The following is an 18,212-nucleotide window of genomic DNA, read 5'->3' as shown; positions in this document are numbered from 1 at the left end:
AGGTTTCCGAAAAGACGGAAACCCTTCAGTAGCGTCTGCGGGGGGGGGGCGGGGGCAAGAAAAAACATTGAAATTAACAACACAAAACGAGGGTCGTCGTCGTCGACGGTGACACTTACCGTCAAGTGGGTTTGTGTCAAATAGCTGGGGGTAGAAAATAATAATAATAATAATAATAATATAAGGGCGGGAGGAGGGGGGGAGCAGATTTTTTTCCCCCTTAGCACGTGCCGTAACGCGACACGTATTTATTTTGTTTTCAATTTCCTCGTAAACGTACTTAATAATAATAATAATAATATGCAGATGCAGATGTGCGAGTCGAAGAAAATAGAAAAAAATAAATAAATAGAAATTCTTATTATTTTTACTCCGTAAGTACACCGTAAGTCCGATTTTTTCTAGAACTTTCGGTTATAACACAGACAGCCGTTCCAAACCGACTCCCAGCCCGAAGGTCGTGGTCGAGCTACTTCTTTAGGTAGAATAATAATAAAATATATAATCGTTAGGGCCATTCGAATCGACTGTAGTATTGTTCAAAAATAGACTCAAACCGTTTCGGCCACTTAACCAAATAATAAAATATTCCAGAACCAACGATGTAGTTACTAGAGTGCTGGGAATCAAAAAAAATCAGGATTTTCACAAAAAAAAAAAACGCTACTTAAGTCGAAAATCTTAGAAGTGTTAAATATTATAATACAATATAAAATCACGTGTGCGAAAATGTAATATTATAAAACACATGGCCCTTGGATTTGTGTGTTTCTTTTAAATTTCCATCAGTACAAGGTACACGAATTTATTTTGTAACGATATTTATAAGACGTTTGAGTGGCTTAAATAGCTTAAATCCGGATTTTTGGAATCCCACCGCTAGTAGAATATACTTGTAATTGATTCGGACTTAAGCGATTGAGTAAATTCGATTTTGGACGGTTTTTTTCTTACAGCTTTGCACGAACGGGGTGGGTATACAGGGTGTGCGCAGGGTCTAACCTTTTTGATTTAGACTTCTAAACACCCTGTATATGTATATAATAATATGTGTAATTTTAAATCGTCGGTGGTATTCCTTATTGGACATTTTACCACCGGGTTTTACACTGTGTGTGTGTGTGTGTGTAATTATTTTTACAACACAGTTACAACAACCGCACTGGTATAACTACGTGTATGTCTGTGTGTGTGCACGCGTATGTTTTCACTCTTCTTATATTTTTTCTTAAAATATTCCTTTTTTTTCCCCGACAAGGGACACATGTCAACTGTATGATATAATACAAACACAACGGGTTCCAGATTTACCGAAGAATTCGTTCGTTCCGTATCATCTCTCCCTCACCGCCCACACCCACCCCTTTCCCACTGCTTTGCTAAAGCTGTGTGTGCGTGTGTGTCTGTGCGGTAGCTTATCTTCTTCTCGTTCAACCCCTAATAATAATAATATATTGTACATAAATCTCCCCGCGGTTTATTTTTTCGACTCTTATATAAAATATAATATGTCAAATTCGAGCACACGGTATTATACTTGTTTTATTTTTGCCTATTCATTTGTATTTTTTGAACTACACGTGTTATGGTTTTATGATCGCAATTATTTATTTAGAATGTATAAAAATTATTTTGTTTTTTAATTTAATTAATTATCGAAAACGTTGTTAATATTACGAAAATGATGATTAAATTTTTATAGTTTTATTTTTGCAATTAATTGTCTAACCTAACCTTATATTTTACGGCTATTATACTATAAATGGTACACGTTAAGTGCAATATAGTGGTCTAACCGATAAAATAAAATATAATTTTCAAATTTGTAAGCCAATAAAATTAACTAGTTTAAATTTAATTTTCATCGAATAGTTAGAATAGTTTTTTTTAAAAAAAATTGTTTTTTATTAAATTGGTTTTTTGATTACACGTTACAGCACAACGTTAGTGTAGTTAATTGGTCGAAATAATTGCTCAGCAATTCGATTATACAACTAATTTTGAATTCGAGTTTTTATTTTCCGGTTATTTTTGTTTCAAACTAACTCCGTAACGTAAATTGCAGGTATTTGCAGGTGAAATTTATATTAACGTTATTGAAGTTTTTGTTGGATATAAAAAAAATAACATACTTAATAATATTATTGTTTAACGCTATTGATTGAACGTACATTGACTGCGTTTAAATATTCGTTTCATACCTTAAAAATAAAACAAAACGTAGTGCAGTCATCTAGCCCAAGTTGACCACTTGACTTGGAGAGAGCTGTAGCCAAACAAATGTTAAGAAATTAAAAATATACTCAGAGGTCACAGGTGAACGATTACTCCCTCCCCTACATTGGCGGAGATCAGGGTGAGGGGGGGGCTCGGGATATAGAATTCCAAGCCCAGTCCACCTGAGTTGTATTATGTAACGAAAATATAATTGATTACAAGAAAAAAAAACTGATAAAATATTCGATTCTCACAGAGAGAATAATCGTCGTCGATAATTGCCCTGTGCGCGCTACTGTTTCTCAACGGTTTGTCGCGTCGTTTAATACCTTTTCATAATGATAATAATAATAATAATAATGATCGGCGTGAGTGGAAAACCCCGCCGAGGGTTTGTTTATAATAGTGTATATCAATAATAATTTTTGATTCCAAAGACGGCGACGACGGCCGGTTATTATTGCATTCACCCATCCATCACGACTTGGTTTTCGATTCGTTCGATAAAACCGTGCATAACAAATCAAAAACCTTCGAGTGTAAAATATGCGGTGGAAAAAACATAAAACAAAAAAAAAATCCGAGACGGGGTTAGCGCTCTCCCACCCCCGTTTGAAACGAAAATCGGTTACCCAGGTTAAACTGGCTTTAACACTCCTGTCATCATCATCATCATCATCATTGCCAGAGACACAAGAGTCATATTTATTGATGCATATAGCAGCTCCCGCTCCTGCCAACTGACAAACTTACACCGATGTGTACTATTAAATAATAATAATAATAATAATAATACAGACTACACTCTACGGTAGAGTACGGTGTGATCGATTCCAACTCTGGCCGAGAGCACGTCTATTCATCCGAGACGCCGACGCTTTATGCTTTAATTCGAATACTTCCGGTCCGCGTACACTCCTTATGTTTTCACAGACACACACCAAAACGCGATATGCTTTTTCCTGTTCGGTTCGATGATGATAATAACAATAATATAATAACACAATAACGACGAGAGATTGACATTAGACACCGGCGGTCGAATTAGTCCGTTACGAAAACAAAACAAAAAAATATATACAAACGACAATATCGTTTCAATACCGGCGGCGTTCGTCGAATCCGGTCTACCGTTGTTTCTTTATGTTCTTCGTATTGTCAACGGTGCTATCTGACGGTGACGGGCCCGTCTTGAGTGCCAAAATATCCACAGTCGTTGGTTTTAGCGTGGAATATAACATGCTTTTGCGATTGACACCAATTGTGCCAAAAAGCAAAAGGAAATCCAAAAAGTAGCCTAGGTTAGATCAGATTCCGTCTAGGTAGGGTTAGATTAAGATTTTATAGGCAAAGTTAGATTAGATTCTGGTTGAATATGCAAGATTAGAATAGATTCTGATTGAATTTGTAAGGTAAGATCAGATTCTGATCAGACAAGTAAGGGTATGTCAGATTCTAATTGAATTTGTAAAGTTAGATCAGATTTTGATCAGATAGGTAAAGTTATATTGAATTCTGATTAGAAAAGTAAAGTTAGGTTAAATTGAGGTTAAATTTGAATGAGTCAGGTTTTAGCTATTGAACTATTGACACCTATCAATCGATAAACCCTAGGATAAGTAAATGATAGACTACAAAGGAGACGAATGCAGGGAGTTTTCACAGCAATTAAGATCTACAAGATCTACAGCGCTGCACTACAACTCTGATCGATTTGCCTGTCTACCGCCATAGAAGTGCCATCTTCACTCTTGTAGGACTTACCTTCAAGTCTCATTGCGATTCTGTTGTCACATAAGACGCCTGACGCTTCTCTTCGCATCCTCTCGCCGGAGCCACTGTTTATTATCAACAATATTGGGTATAGCGGATTATTAATAAACAAAAAACTGTGAAACCCCGGGCCACCCAACTGAGTCCGGATAGGTAGGTTCTCATCAATCTACACACCGGCTTCATACGATAGGTACACCTGTGTATGTGTGTGTGTTTTTTTTTTGTTATGCCGTCCGGACCGACAGCAGTCGGTGCACAGTACAACAATAATAAATCGATCAAAATTCTTCTGGGAACACGGACGGGGCAAAAAAATATGAAAAGAATGAGATCTAAAAATGTACGAAAATAAAATTGAAAAAAAAATAACCGGTTGGAAAATGTCAACGAAAAAAGTACGTTAATAGATTTTTAGTCTTTGGTGGTATGACGCGAACCAGTTTTTTTTTGTTTCCTCCGTCGGTCACGTCATGTTTTCGCCGCCGCCAACACGATGACGGCCAGTATAAGTATGTTTCTTCGAAAAATTCACCGTAGGCACATCATCTTGAAAATTCCACAAGGGCGGTCACATCGGCATACACAGCTAATGCGACTGCCATAGCACACCGATCGAGAAATTAATAGCTACTGCCGTCGTCAACGTCCGATGCAAGTATGTTGACGTGCACAGCTCATGTCGGTGTTGATCAAAAACCTAACCTAACCTAACGGGTTAATTATTTAAACCTAAAGTGATAAATCACTTTCCAATAAAACGTTATCCGAATAATCATCCTGATAACACATCATTCAAGTCGTATTTACTCGAATACAAACCTGTCTTCCTATATTTTTACTGGTTTTATATATTTTACAAAACATGTAGAATATATTAGATATTTATACGAAACAATACTTGCAAATATAATTACTAGAAAAAAGCACTTACAAACTATTTAAATAGTATTTTTAACAATTATTATTCCAGTAACTGTTTATTCGAATAATTTCAAATTTGAAATTATTCGAATAACTTTTACTTGAATTTCGTTGAAAACGTGTTGTCTAGATAATTATTTAGATTTATTCGAATGACGCACAACTCTGAATTTTTTTTTTATTAGTATTAGGGTGAATACGAGGGTAGGGTTGACTTTGAGTGTATAACTAATAACTTCTTGCCATTGTTTCCCATACATTTATGCCATACCTAAAACAATAATATAACGTGTTGACCAGATTGTTTCACTCAAACATAACAGCAGCCTTTGCTAATGACAATTTGTAATTTTCCCTTTTTTTTTGGGGGGGAAAGGGGGGTTTCCATAAAAAAGTCAGGTTATACGTTATGTAGATCCACGCTAGATCGCCGGCGATTACGTTCGGTCGGGACACGCTTTAAATTTGTCCGTACGCAATATTCGGATATAATTAAAAAGGGAACGACTGCGAGGTTCGTGGGGCGATACACGATTGTTCTAAATAGAACGACACGGGTAATTATACTCGGTTTATAACATGTTGCGGACACGAGTGGTCCAGGGGTCGGGTATGATGATGATGATATAATCCTATTAAAAAAAAAAAAAAAAAAAATACCAACTTTTAGGGTTTACACAGAGTTTTATTTACCGTGGAAACCCGCGATGGCTAAAATTAGCGACGATAACGGATTGTCCGGGCAAACGAAAATAATATATTATAATTTTTGGAGACAAAAAAAAAAATGAACAACGATGATAATAACGACATTAATTTGTAAGTACCGCGTTTAATCGTCGTCTCAGCTACACGAGGAGATCTGGGTATATTAATGACGTCTAGACGATCCGTCACGGGGATTGAACGGACCCGAATGGATTTATATTTTCATCCTAATTAACCCGTGTAATAATATCAACACACACACACGTGTACCCGATATTATATTGTTATTTTATTTTTTTATTTTACCGTTTTGTACGGACAAACGCACACGCCGTCGTCGTTGAGTTTCTTTTGATCGATGGCAAACGCTTTAGGCGAGAATCACATAGAGATATTTGTCTATCACTAGACAAATATCGCATACGTTCGACACGAAAGTGATCTGTATCTGGATTTTCCGTTATCTATTAATAACCGACCAATCGTTGAGTTGCGTTGTTGCACGCTTGTCATCGATGACCGAAATGCAACGTCAACGATGGACGAACTGGACGACTGTTCGACCACATCGCTAAATTAATTACGTTTATATAATATATATATATATATGTTTGTTTGTTCTCTCGTTTGGATTTACCGTTCCGCGACGAGAAAGTAGGTTGCAACGACCGTTTTGCTTTATGGAGTCTTCTTATCAAATGCACAACAACAATAATTATAAATTGCGAATGGAAAAAAAACCGTCCGTTCCATTTTTGATCCGCGATAAGATCACTTTTACTTTACAAAAAAAAAAAATGAAATACATAATAAATAAATAGCAAGTCGAGTTAGTTAAAAAAAAAAAATTAACCGATCCTGAGATACTATCGACTGGCCGTAATAACATTTTAATGTCGTTTCGTACGGCTTTGGCAACTTGTACATTGACTAGTTTATCGAGTAAGTCTATTAAAATATAGCGTATAAATATTTTAAAAAAAAAATGTAATACGTTTTAGTTTTTTAATGTACTTGTTCAGTCGGCAATTTCAACAAGATTATATAATATTAATTAATTTGAAAACTGTTGTTCTGTTCAACATTTCTGTTTATCATAATATATACTCAGTTTCAACGTGCCAAGTAGTTGAATTGCTAAGAACCCTTTTCTAAACAGTATTTATTTATTTTAAGTTATTCTTTTCATAATGATAATGATGGTAATAATTTGGAATGGTGTTGGATTGTTACAGGTGCGATATCCATGACATCTGACGACGAAGAAGACGAAGAAAACGGACCCATTCACGGTGAGAAACTACCGAGAAAGTTATCCAACACTTGTCGGCAGTGCGCGATGGGATTTCTTAGTTTCTCCGAACTGTCGGAACACAACAAGACTTGCGTGCTGCACACCGCGGCCGGCCACAACGACGCGGACGACTTCGACGACGGTGCTTGCGCAAAGCGTCTACGGGACGACACAGATGACATGGACGACATGGACGACGACGAGGACGCCGAAGAACAGGACGAGGACGACGACGAGGTGTACCACCGCCGCCGCGATTTCGGCGGTGCCAACTTGCCGGCGGATCTGAGGAACGGCCTGAGCAAGGCGCACGAGGAACAGCGCAGACAGCGCCAGGACGCCGAGAACAACAACCGGCGGTACGGCGGCCGCGGTCTGCCCGCGGAAGCCGACGTCGGGCTGTCCGCCGACGAGCCGGCCGCTTCCGTTTCCGGTTTCCCGTTCGGGTTCCACGCGGCCGCCGAACCCGCTCACCACCCGCCCGGCCACGTCACCCTGGAAGCGCTGCAGAACACCAAGGTGGCCGTCGCCCAATTCGCGGCCACCGCAATGGCCATCAACAACGGCGCCGCCAGCAACCCCAACGTTCTACAGGATCTGGCCGTAGTCAACTCCACGCTGTTCACGTTGCAACACCAGCAAATGATGCAACTCAGTCTCATACAACAGCTGCGTCAACAGCTGCAGATAAGCCGTCAGTGCGGCACCGGCGTCCAGGCCGACGAAAACGCGTTACTTGCGGCATCGCCGCCGCTGCCGACCAACAGCGTCGACGGAAACGACGAGTCAGCGGCCAACGACTTACCACTTTCGTTGTTAGCCATATCGCGAAACGGTGAGCTCCAGCAACACCCGCCGCCGCCGTCTTTGTCGCCGCCGCTGCCACCACCTCTCATGATGATACCGCGAGCTGTCGGTGACTGTGCCGTCACTCAAACGCCGCGCACGCCCAGCCGATCTCCGTCGCCTTCACTGTCGGCGTCACCACAGCCGCCGCCGTCACAAGCCATGTCCACAACGCCGCGACACGATTCCGTCACGCCGCCGCCCACGACACCCGTCGCACACGCGCTACAGGCCCTACCGGCCACCGCTGCCACCGCCACAGCCGCCGCCACCGTCACCTCCCCGTACTCGTCCGTCCCGACTTCGACGCCCATCGTGACTCACCACGACTTCATTCCGTCTTGTTCCGTGTCGTCGGCGTTCGCGTCGTCCATCATCACCAACCTGGACCCGCCGCCGTCGCCCAGTGAGCCCAACACGCTGGAGATGTTGCAGAGGCGCGCCCAGGAGGTGCTGGACAAAGCGAGCCAGGGCCTTTTGGCCAACAACCTGGCCGACGAACTGTCGTTCCGCAAGGGGTCGGGCAACGGCAAAGGCAGCTCGCTGTCGCCGTACGACGGCAAGTCCGGCAACGGCAGCGGTGGAGGCGGCAGCCGTGGCGAGAACTTCTACAAACACCGGTGCCGGTACTGCGGCAAGGTGTTCGGCAGCGACTCGGCCTTGCAGATACACATTAGATCGCACACGGGCGAACGGCCGTTCAAGTGCAACGTGTGCGGCAGCCGGTTCACGACCAAGGGCAACCTGAAAGTGCACTTCCAGAGACACACGTCCAAGTTCCCCAACGTAAAAATGAACCCACTGCCCGTGCCCGAACACTTGGACAAGGAGTTCCCGGCCCTCATGCCGCCGCACTTGAGCAACAGCCCTCACCATCACGGGCCAACGCAAATTCCGCCGTCGTCGGCCGTCTCGTCCCATCAGTTCTCCAGCGCCGCCGCGTCCTCGCCGACCTTCTCGTCGGCGCTGTCGCTGTTCCGGCCCAGCCACCATTTGCCGCAACAGTCGTCCGACAACGTCGTGTTGCCGTCTAACCTGCAGCAACACTTGGCCGCCGCCGCCGCCGACCCGTTGATGATGAACCACCACCACCAGCAGAGGCAACGCGCCTCGTCGCTGCAACGGTTCTTTCAGCTCAAACACGAACAGGAACAACCGGAAAACCTGAGCAAACCCGCGGCGTGTTCGTCGCGCGAGTCCTGTTCGCCGTCGTCCCCGCCGCTGTCCGACACCAGTACGGCGCGCAAGGACGACCGCGCGTCAGAGTTCAACGACGACGGGCCGGCCGACGTGGACTCGGCCGACGTGGACGAACGCCACCACAACGACATGGACGCCCAGACCGACGATTACAGTGTGGACACCAAGTATAGCGGAGAAGAAGAGCACGGGGCTTACAGTCCTACCAACACCGCCGACAGACTCCAGGAGCAACCGGAAAACCTGTCTAACAAAAGTAAGAATCGCATTCCTTAACTTGTCTCTTTCGAAGCTTCTCAGTTGCACACTTTTTCTTTATTCCTCACCTTATTCCACGCAATTCCAGCCAAATCGTCTATTCAATCGTTCTCAGCTCTAGCCCAAGTTCTAAACATTTGTCCTTCTCACATGACATCCACAATGAATATACTTCATTGGCACGCTGTGCAAATTCATTGGCTCTCTGTCTACACCAATTGGCTCCATTCTTTTTGACGTTTGTTGTACGATTACAGGTGCAAGAATGATGTCCAGCCCGCCTGTGATGACGTCCGACGAATCGTTTTCGCCTAGACCGACCTCTTCCGCTTCGAGGCATCACGGATCCCGTCCGAGTTCGCCTTTGATGATGAACCACAGCAGATATTCGCCACCGTGCGCTTTGGACCTGACGCCCAAGCAGTCGACCCAACCACTGCCTTCGGTCACTGCCAACCACATAATATCAGCTTATCTTCCTCCGACGTTTAGCGGCCTCATGGCCGGCGCTGCCGGCGGACCTGCAGCCGTGCTTTCCGGACAACACCCACCTTCTTTTGGACCATCGAGTAAGTCTGAAATTCGATTATCGACGAAATCACGTTTATCGCTTTTATAGTATCTAAATAATTGTTTTGTTAAATTTTATTCCATTACATTATGAAACAACAGCCGGGTATAGGCTGATAAATAATTGCACGCACTTTTTTTGGCACCGTGACAAGAGCTCGGTAGTATGAAAAACGCGCGTCGCATTCATCACCGGCTGAATTCCTCGCGGTATATATCTTATCATCGCATTATTGTCTGGTAAAACGCATTGACATTTAAGAAACAGTTGAAATGTTCATCGGCGTCGTTAGGCGCGTTATATTTAGACACGGTACGCGCATCGTTCTGTCACTATTATTTTTTGTTGACCAAATCAATAGAATCCGGAGTATTTATTTTTCAACATGTTGCCCGTGCAAAAATAATATAATACCCTTTTTTTTTTTTTTGTTTCCATTCCGCATATTTTCCGTCCGCCTCGAGACGATGATTATAACACCGTCAAGTTTATAATTACTCCAGTCCACCGCCGCCAATTTCGCACATACCGAGGTTATATTTTTAAACAAGCATTGGGACCAAAAAAACAAATCTCAAGACGGTTGGACCGATGAGAGACATTGATGATTGGCACATAAGTGACCAAGTCAGAGTCGCTAAGGAAGTTCAGACCTTATGAAAACTCTGAAAGCTCTGGTCCTTGAATTTTGAGATTCTGAGATTCCTCAACGCGTGGTGACTTAAGATAAATATTTGTCGGCTGTATTTTCATAACGCGAGTTGTGACTTGTACGGGAGATTAAAAATAAAACCTTTCCCGTTTCTTGTATTCATCATGCTTAGCGCGTATCATCTTTTAGTGTGCCGTCTTACTGTTTTGGAATAATTATATTTCGTTGTTTACCAAACCGTGGCGCGACCAGATGTTCTCGGAGGAGTCCTTAGAGCCGTGCACGGTATTGGACGCGACCAAATGAAAAATAAGCACATTAACAGATTAATAAGACAAGTTAATAGCGTCTGACATTCCGGACCTTTTCGTTTTGTGGGGAATCTTGACGCGCCACGTTGTCACTTATGATATAAACTTAATGGGAATATCATTTTCGTGGATTCACTAACAGACCAAGGAACGAGACGCTAAGTTCTGGAACTGCAATTTCCCATTACGATTTTTCTATTCTACACAAACTAGTCGAGGAGGGGTTGGCAGTATCTGACAGTGACAATTTTGCAAAAATTATTCCAGGAGAATTCCTGAGCTGTTGCAGGACAACTACAGCCGGATTATGAATAAAAAATGATTCCCCCTCCCCCAAGAAGTATCGTTAGTTAATGGCTTTTTTTTTTGGTGTGGAAACCGCAAAATGCAGCTCTGTTATAGTTTGTTATTTTTATCCCTGCTGCCGGTTAGGTCTGAGCGCTCGCAAATTCAACCATTGATTTACGACTCTGATATTATTTCCGGCGTTTTTAGGATTTTTATGAAATATTATATCCATTTAACGTGTGTCTGTGTGTTTTTAGCGGCCCGAGGCAACACCACGTGCAACATCTGTTTCAAAACGTTCGCGTGCCACTCGGCTCTGGAGATCCACTACAGGAGTCACACCAAGGAGAGGCCCTTCAAGTGTACCGTGTGCGACAGAGGATTTTCGACAAAGGTACGACCCCAGCTTAAATGCTGATAAAATATGATATTATTTGTAGTGTTTACTCTCATTTGTTGTCGTTACTATCCTTGGCCAACAATATTACAATAAAAAAATGTGCAATTACCAATTGGCTGTTGTTTGACTCTCACACGAAAACCTAGAAATACATTCATAACGGTCAAAGTGCGATTCCCCCTAAAGGCTTTTTAGAACATTTCATTTGGTCCCACACTGGAGCTAATTTTCACGTCTATAGTTCTTAAAAATTTGCTGGAAAAAGAGGAACATGAAGAATATTCCACAGGGCTTCTGGTATCCAAACTCTCTGGACAAACATCTGGACCAGCTTCGGTGGTTTTCATTTGTCAATTGCACAACGGTTTTGGATTAGATACAGGCAGATACAACTGTAGTTAGTAATAGCTGTTGTACCATTGTATAACACACCGTGTATTTTGAGTATTATTTTGTGATGTGTACTTAACCGCGGCCGACAAACGGGTTTTGTGCATTATTATCAACAATGTACAAACGTCTACGAGAAGTGTATTTTTGCAATTGTCATACCTAGTGGTCGTGTGTAAGACATGACAAATTGCAATTCGCTCCTATTCTCCCAAAATCGTATTCACCATTTTCACGTGTTTGTTTACACTTGAGCGAGTATTTTTTATTATTTTTTTTTTCCACATCCGAACCGTGTTCGAAAATTGAACGGTAGTGACGCGGATTAATTCTCTTAAGTATCCAGTCGTTTTTTTTTCTTCCATTCATGTCATACATTCTATATTAGGTACATATTTTATATATTTTCTTGCAAACCGACGACGGTTTTTTTTTTTGTTTGTCTTACTCTTATTAATTTTCTCTTTTTCCTCCTCACTCCTGTATACCTATGAGGTGTTTTTTTTCCATTATGTTCTTTCCCAACGTGTGCATGCGTTTCGCTGCGATGCGCATTCGGTGTACCCAAACACAACGTATCCTACGGAAAGAGATGTGCCACTTCCATTTATTATTAATTGTCTGTGTAGAGTGGTGCGGGGCACATGTATATTTACACATTCAACCGACACGGCATCGTCGAAATGACGGATTTCGATGTTGACTTATACACATCATCATATTATACACGGAAATGAATTTTTTTTTTTATTCCTATATATATTTTTCGATCGAAAACAATAAAATGTGTCACGGTTTTGATGCGTGATTGGATTTTTCGGAGCCGGATTCACGGTGTTTAAACCTTTATATTATTTTTTTCCATACACCTACTATTATATTGTTATTACTATTATTATTATTTTCGTTAAACGTTCACGTACGCACCGCGGATACGTACCTAATGTGCATATACAACGACCGTTGTATAATATGCGCATTATCGTTATATTGTTCATAGTCTATCCGATTCGATAAACCGTGTATTGCTAGTCTTCTTCTTTGTTTTTTGTTTTTGCCGGTTAGGTTTTGTCGCGTTTTTATCAAAATGGTTCAGCCACCTCAATTATATACACGCCATCGCTTGTAATCACTTTGAATTAAACATCACACCTGAGGCATCTAAAAAACCACCACAAGATGAATTCATAACTTTCAGCTAAGTTAGGTTAGGTTAGGTTAGGTTGGGTTTAACTTTGGATTGGTTGCATATTTTGTTTAGGTTAGGTTAGCAGGTTGAGTTTTCTTTGACCAACCTTATCTTTTCTTTTGTAGAATGCTTTTCCAGATAAGTTTTATAATTTTTTTCAAGTGAAATTGTACGATAATAACAGTTATTTTTAATTTCCCAAAAGTTGAACGGTTCTGGACTAATCCCCTTTCGGAAATAATCGATTCAATTGCATTAGTTGAAGTTGGAAAATTTGGAAGTTGTGTCATAAAAGTGATAGCTTGATATGCGGTTTGGACTTGAAAGAAGGTAGGCCAAGTGAAATGTTAGGAGAGAAGGGTTACAGAGGCTAAGTGAGAGTTGGTGGATGTAGCTGGAAGAAGAGAAGCATAACATCCATCTCATTATGTACAAAACTTGAGGATACATCCAAAGCTAAACTTAAGTCGTCCCATGCAATGTGTGTCATTAAGTAATATTTGGCTCATAGAATTTCAGTATGAATTCTGCACGTGTTGCAGGGTAATATGAAACAGCACATGTTAACGCATAAGACACGAGACATGACGTCAGGCGGCGGCGGCGGTGGCTGTGGCGGCGGCGGCAGTTCCAGCGGCGCGTACGACGTCAACTCGACCAGTTGCGGCCACGACGACACGGCCAGCAACACCAGTTCGGAAAGCCGAGACACCCAACACCAGCAGCAGCAGCAACAACAACAACAACAACAGCAGCAGATGATGTTGCTCTCGGCAGCGGCCGCCGCAGCCGCAGCCGCAGCAGCCGCGGCCGCAGTCAGCCACGCTCCGGCACCGGTGCCGCCGTCCAACTGCGCCGCGGTCCGATGTCCGCCACCGTCGCACAACTCCGCGGCCACCGGCACAGTGTCCACGGTGTCTCTGGCCAACGCGTCCACCTGCACCCCGGCCAACGGCCTGCCCCTGACCGTGGCCGTTCCGGCCGTGCCACCGCCAAAACCGACGGCCGTCCCGCCGCCCCCGATGCCTCCCTCGTCGTCTTTGCCGGCCGCCAACCCGCCGAGCGGCCAACACAACAACAACAGCTCCAACAACAACAACAACATCAACAACAACAACAACAACGTGAGCAACAACCGCAAGGACAAGTGTTTGTCGCTGTCACCCAAGCGCTCGCTACCCGACCCGGACGTTGGCCTGCCAGCACCCAAAAGACAACCCAGTAAGTACCCAAACTTCCATGCTTGATATAGGTGAAATTTAAAGGCAAATCGGGTGTGCTTACCATACTTGGTTTTTAAACTAGCAACCCCAAAATTGCCTGTGTTTCGTTCCATATATACAGTAATTATTTCAGTTGACTTTGAACTCGAGTTTTCTGACAGTGTAGTCAACCGATAAAAACAAAATATCCTCATTTAGTCCAATGTCACCCTTCCGTCCAAAAAGCCACCCGAAAAAGTGAGAAGTTGGGATTTTCTACTGGAACTTCCAAAATTTTAAATAAATACCCCCTTGGTCGTATTTTAAATGTTTGAAAGCTGATCATTTAGTTCTTCGTCACACCTTGATTTCTGTTTTACCTTTGAAGATAACTAAACGCGAGTTTAATCCACAGGTTCGCCCAAGCACTTGTGTCACGTGTGCAATAAGAATTTCTCCTCGTCGTCGGCCTTGCAAATACACATGCGGACCCACACGGGCGACAAACCGTTTCGCTGCACCGTGTGCCTGAAAGCGTTCACTACCAAAGGAAATCTCAAGGTAACCAAATGAAAAGCTTAAGAGCAGAGTCCGCCTCCGGAGCTCGACGAATTTGCACGATATGTAACCGGTGTTTTTTTTACTTTTCTCAGGTTCATATGGGTACGCACATGTGGACTAACGGCACTTCGAGGAGAGGCCGGAGAATGTCGTTGGAATTACCACCGACGATGCAGATTCCCAACAACTCCAACGTGAAAGAGTCGGATTTCCTGCAGAGGAGACCGGACATTTACTACCATCCGTTTTTGCCCAGTCCGTTCTTGAACGGCATTCATCAGCAAAAGGTAAACTATCATTTAGATTAGGAGGGGAGTGCAGTTTGTGGTAGTTTGGGGGCTGTGACGCGAGGGAGAGAGAGACACTAAAAAGTTTAAGACATCACCAGTAAGAAGGAAATTCCCAAGGATCATCAATGAATACTCAATCCGTTGTTAATTTAGAATCCAAAATAGAGGAATTCTTAAAGATGACAGGGAATCGGATATGTATGACTATAAGACAGCGGAGAGATTGAGATCAGATCAGGTCGAGTCAGGAATGGAACGAGGCGTGAGTCAGCCAACTTAATCATATTCGGTTAAGGTTCAGAGGCATTGTGTGGATTTTGTGTCTTATTTTTCGTTTAAGACTTTCGAACGATTGTGTTAAATGCCATTTTATTTTTTCTCTTGCCTATAGATTAACGAGATATCGGTCATACAAAACGTCAACAGTAACGTTAACAATCGTATCTTGAGCGGATTCGGTAATTTCGGAGGCGGCGGGACTTTCCCGGGCGACATCTTGGGGAAAACCGGCGACTCCGGTGCGACCAGAGAAAAACAAAATATGTCGCCGCCTTCGCATCATCAACAGCAACCGCAGCAGCAGCAACTCCACCATCACATGAGAACGCCGCCGCTGTGGGACCTGCACTACGACCGGCAGGCGACGGCGGTCAACATGAAATCCACCGATGACCATCAGCTCAACAATTGCGCCTCGCAGTCGCCACAACCGCCGGCCATGACCAACCACGGTAACCACATCAGCCAGAACCGCACCGAGGGGTTGGCCACATAACGTTTACTCGAGTATTTGCGTTTTAATCGATAAAACTCAAATGGATCTCTTTGGTACGGACCGCGGCTATAAACAAGAGGTGGTCACAGTGGAAAACAGTCTGAAAACAAAATGGCGTCAGGCCGAAATCATAATAATATTGGCAGTGTCGCCAACTTATTTTTCGGATCGCTCGAGTTTTTATTAACCGGCCTACTCGATTATGTTTTTTTTTAAATTATTATTACTTAATTTCTTACTTCATGTCTATTTAGTCAGATTTATAGTTTTCATATATATATATATATTTGTAATTTTTTTTTGTATTACCTAGCTCTACACTCAAACGACGTCCGCACAAATCCTATTTAGCAAGTAGTGTTTTTTTGTACATAAACATAGCCTGTTAGAGACGTGTTACCTCGTTTTTGTAACCATAATATTATTTATATCGATATCTCGGTATTTCCCACACACCGACGGTGTTCCCCCTCTCCCCCTCGTAATTGATTATCATCGGTGTGTTTACTACTTATAGGTATATTATTATATAATTATTATTCTACCTTATTATTATTCAATTCGATTTGACATTTGTGTAAGATTATCTCTCTTTGTACAAACAAATTATTTCTACAGCGTTTAGCTAATCGTTTTTTTTCTTCTCTGTAAAAAAACATTAAAAATGCGGTTATCATTTTTTTTTTTTTGAATTTTTATATTAGCTATTATTATCTATTTATATATCGCGTGTAAATATGAATATTATTATTATTATTATCGAGTTACAATATTATTATAAACGTAATGCGCACGTTGTGTAAGTATAGTTTTTTTTTACAAAGATTCTCTTAAAAAACTACACTATTTGAAAATTCCGTACAACCATAAATCGTATTCAAAGTGTGTTGTGTTTTATAAAAAAAATATGATTATTACACAATAATATCATTATAATAATTTTTACACTACTTAACCAAACTCGTGTACGTTAGCGGATTAGTTAAATCACTATATTATTATTATTGTAATTATTGTAATTATTAATATTATTATTATTATTAAAATAATATTATATCCTTCGATGAATGTTCCTAAATTTACTAGTCCGAAAAAAAAATTTTAAAACAAAAATATATATATTTATATATAATAAAAAAATATATATTGTGTATCTTATACATATTATATTATTGTAATATTTATCGACTTTTTTTTTTTTTTTGTATAAATTATCATAACCTATATTATTACTACGGCGGTATTGTATTGATGTTGTTTATGTACTTAAAAATTCGTACAAAAAAAACAAAAACAATGAGAGTACTTAGAAAAATAAAATTATGTTGTTTGTCTCAGCTGTTGTTTGACGGATTTGCAATATTTCTATGTGAAAATAAATATAAATAAGAACAATAATTGTATTATATTCGAAAAACTTGAATTCTGATCATCATTATTGAAAAAATATAATATTATTATGTCTCGTCCACACTAAGACAAAAAAACTCAAAAGAAAATGTTCTCGTTCCAATCTAAAGCATCTCACGATATTTTTGGTATTATTACTGAAATATTAAAAAAAAAAAAAAAAACTCAAATTTTTTAGCTATTATTTTACATTTTTTCTCTAAAAAACGACAAATTTAAGCATTTATTCGTTATTTTTTCACACATTTTTATTATTATTGTCATTATCATTATTATATTATTATTACTATTTTTATTATGATTATTGAATAGTTTTTATTATTATTATTATTATTATTGATATTATTTGTATTTTAATTATGACTATTATTAGTATTACTATTACAACTCATTTGCAATATACATTTTAATTGGTTTTTCAATAGAAACATACAATATTATAATTATTTTGAGTTTTTCTGTGATAACTGAACTCACACTTCTGACGAGGTAAAAAGGGAGTGAAAAAATATATTATTATATTATATTTTGTAAATACATGATTGATAATACAATTCATATAATTATTATAAATTTTTTTTTTTTTTAGTTGTTTAAGTACCTCATATTTTGTATGTATTTTGTGCTTAACCAACACGTAACTGTTTCTATTCAATTTGTACATATTATTATTATATGTTAACGATATGATATACAAATAATAAAATATTATACTTATTGCGTAACTTATGTATATATATAAATATATAATATCTTATCGTGTATTGATACATTTTATAGTCCATTTAAAAAGGTTTTGTGAACCAACATAGTATACACATAAAAAAAAAGAAAGATGTACTAGATTTTTTTTTTTTTAGCAAGTAAGATTGTATTGTTTCAACATAATAATATATACCAACGTAAAAATATGTCAACCGCATTTCTCTTTACATTACTTGTGAAAAAAAAAT

General features: G+C 40.5%; 1 protein-coding gene across 1 annotated transcript in view; it reads left to right on the top strand.

The window, feature by feature from the left end:
* Positions 1-16,949, top strand: part of LOC126836940 (sal-like protein 3) — a 56,191-nt gene extending 39,242 nt beyond the window's left edge. Inside the window, exons 2-8 of the mRNA XM_050570660.1 lie at positions 6,858-9,218; positions 9,478-9,789; positions 11,300-11,436; positions 13,564-14,242; positions 14,639-14,784; positions 14,877-15,071; positions 15,466-16,949. Of these exons, the coding sequence (XP_050426617.1) occupies positions 6,858-9,218; positions 9,478-9,789; positions 11,300-11,436; positions 13,564-14,242; positions 14,639-14,784; positions 14,877-15,071; positions 15,466-15,849 (4,214 nt within the window). The 3' untranslated portion in view covers positions 15,850-16,949. The remainder of the gene's footprint in view (positions 1-6,857; positions 9,219-9,477; positions 9,790-11,299; positions 11,437-13,563; positions 14,243-14,638; positions 14,785-14,876; positions 15,072-15,465) is intronic.
* The last annotated feature ends 1,263 nt before the right edge of the window (positions 16,950-18,212 follow it).

The sequence above is a fragment of the Adelges cooleyi genome, unplaced genomic scaffold, assembly GCF_023614345.1.
Source record: "Adelges cooleyi isolate 19-005CV unplaced genomic scaffold, UGA_ACOO_1.1 ACOO_flye_CR_arks_rails_tigmint_CR_PRNA_247, whole genome shotgun sequence".
NCBI lineage: Eukaryota > Metazoa > Arthropoda > Insecta > Hemiptera > Adelgidae > Adelges > Adelges cooleyi.
This window is presented reverse-complemented; position numbering and strand designations above follow the sequence as displayed.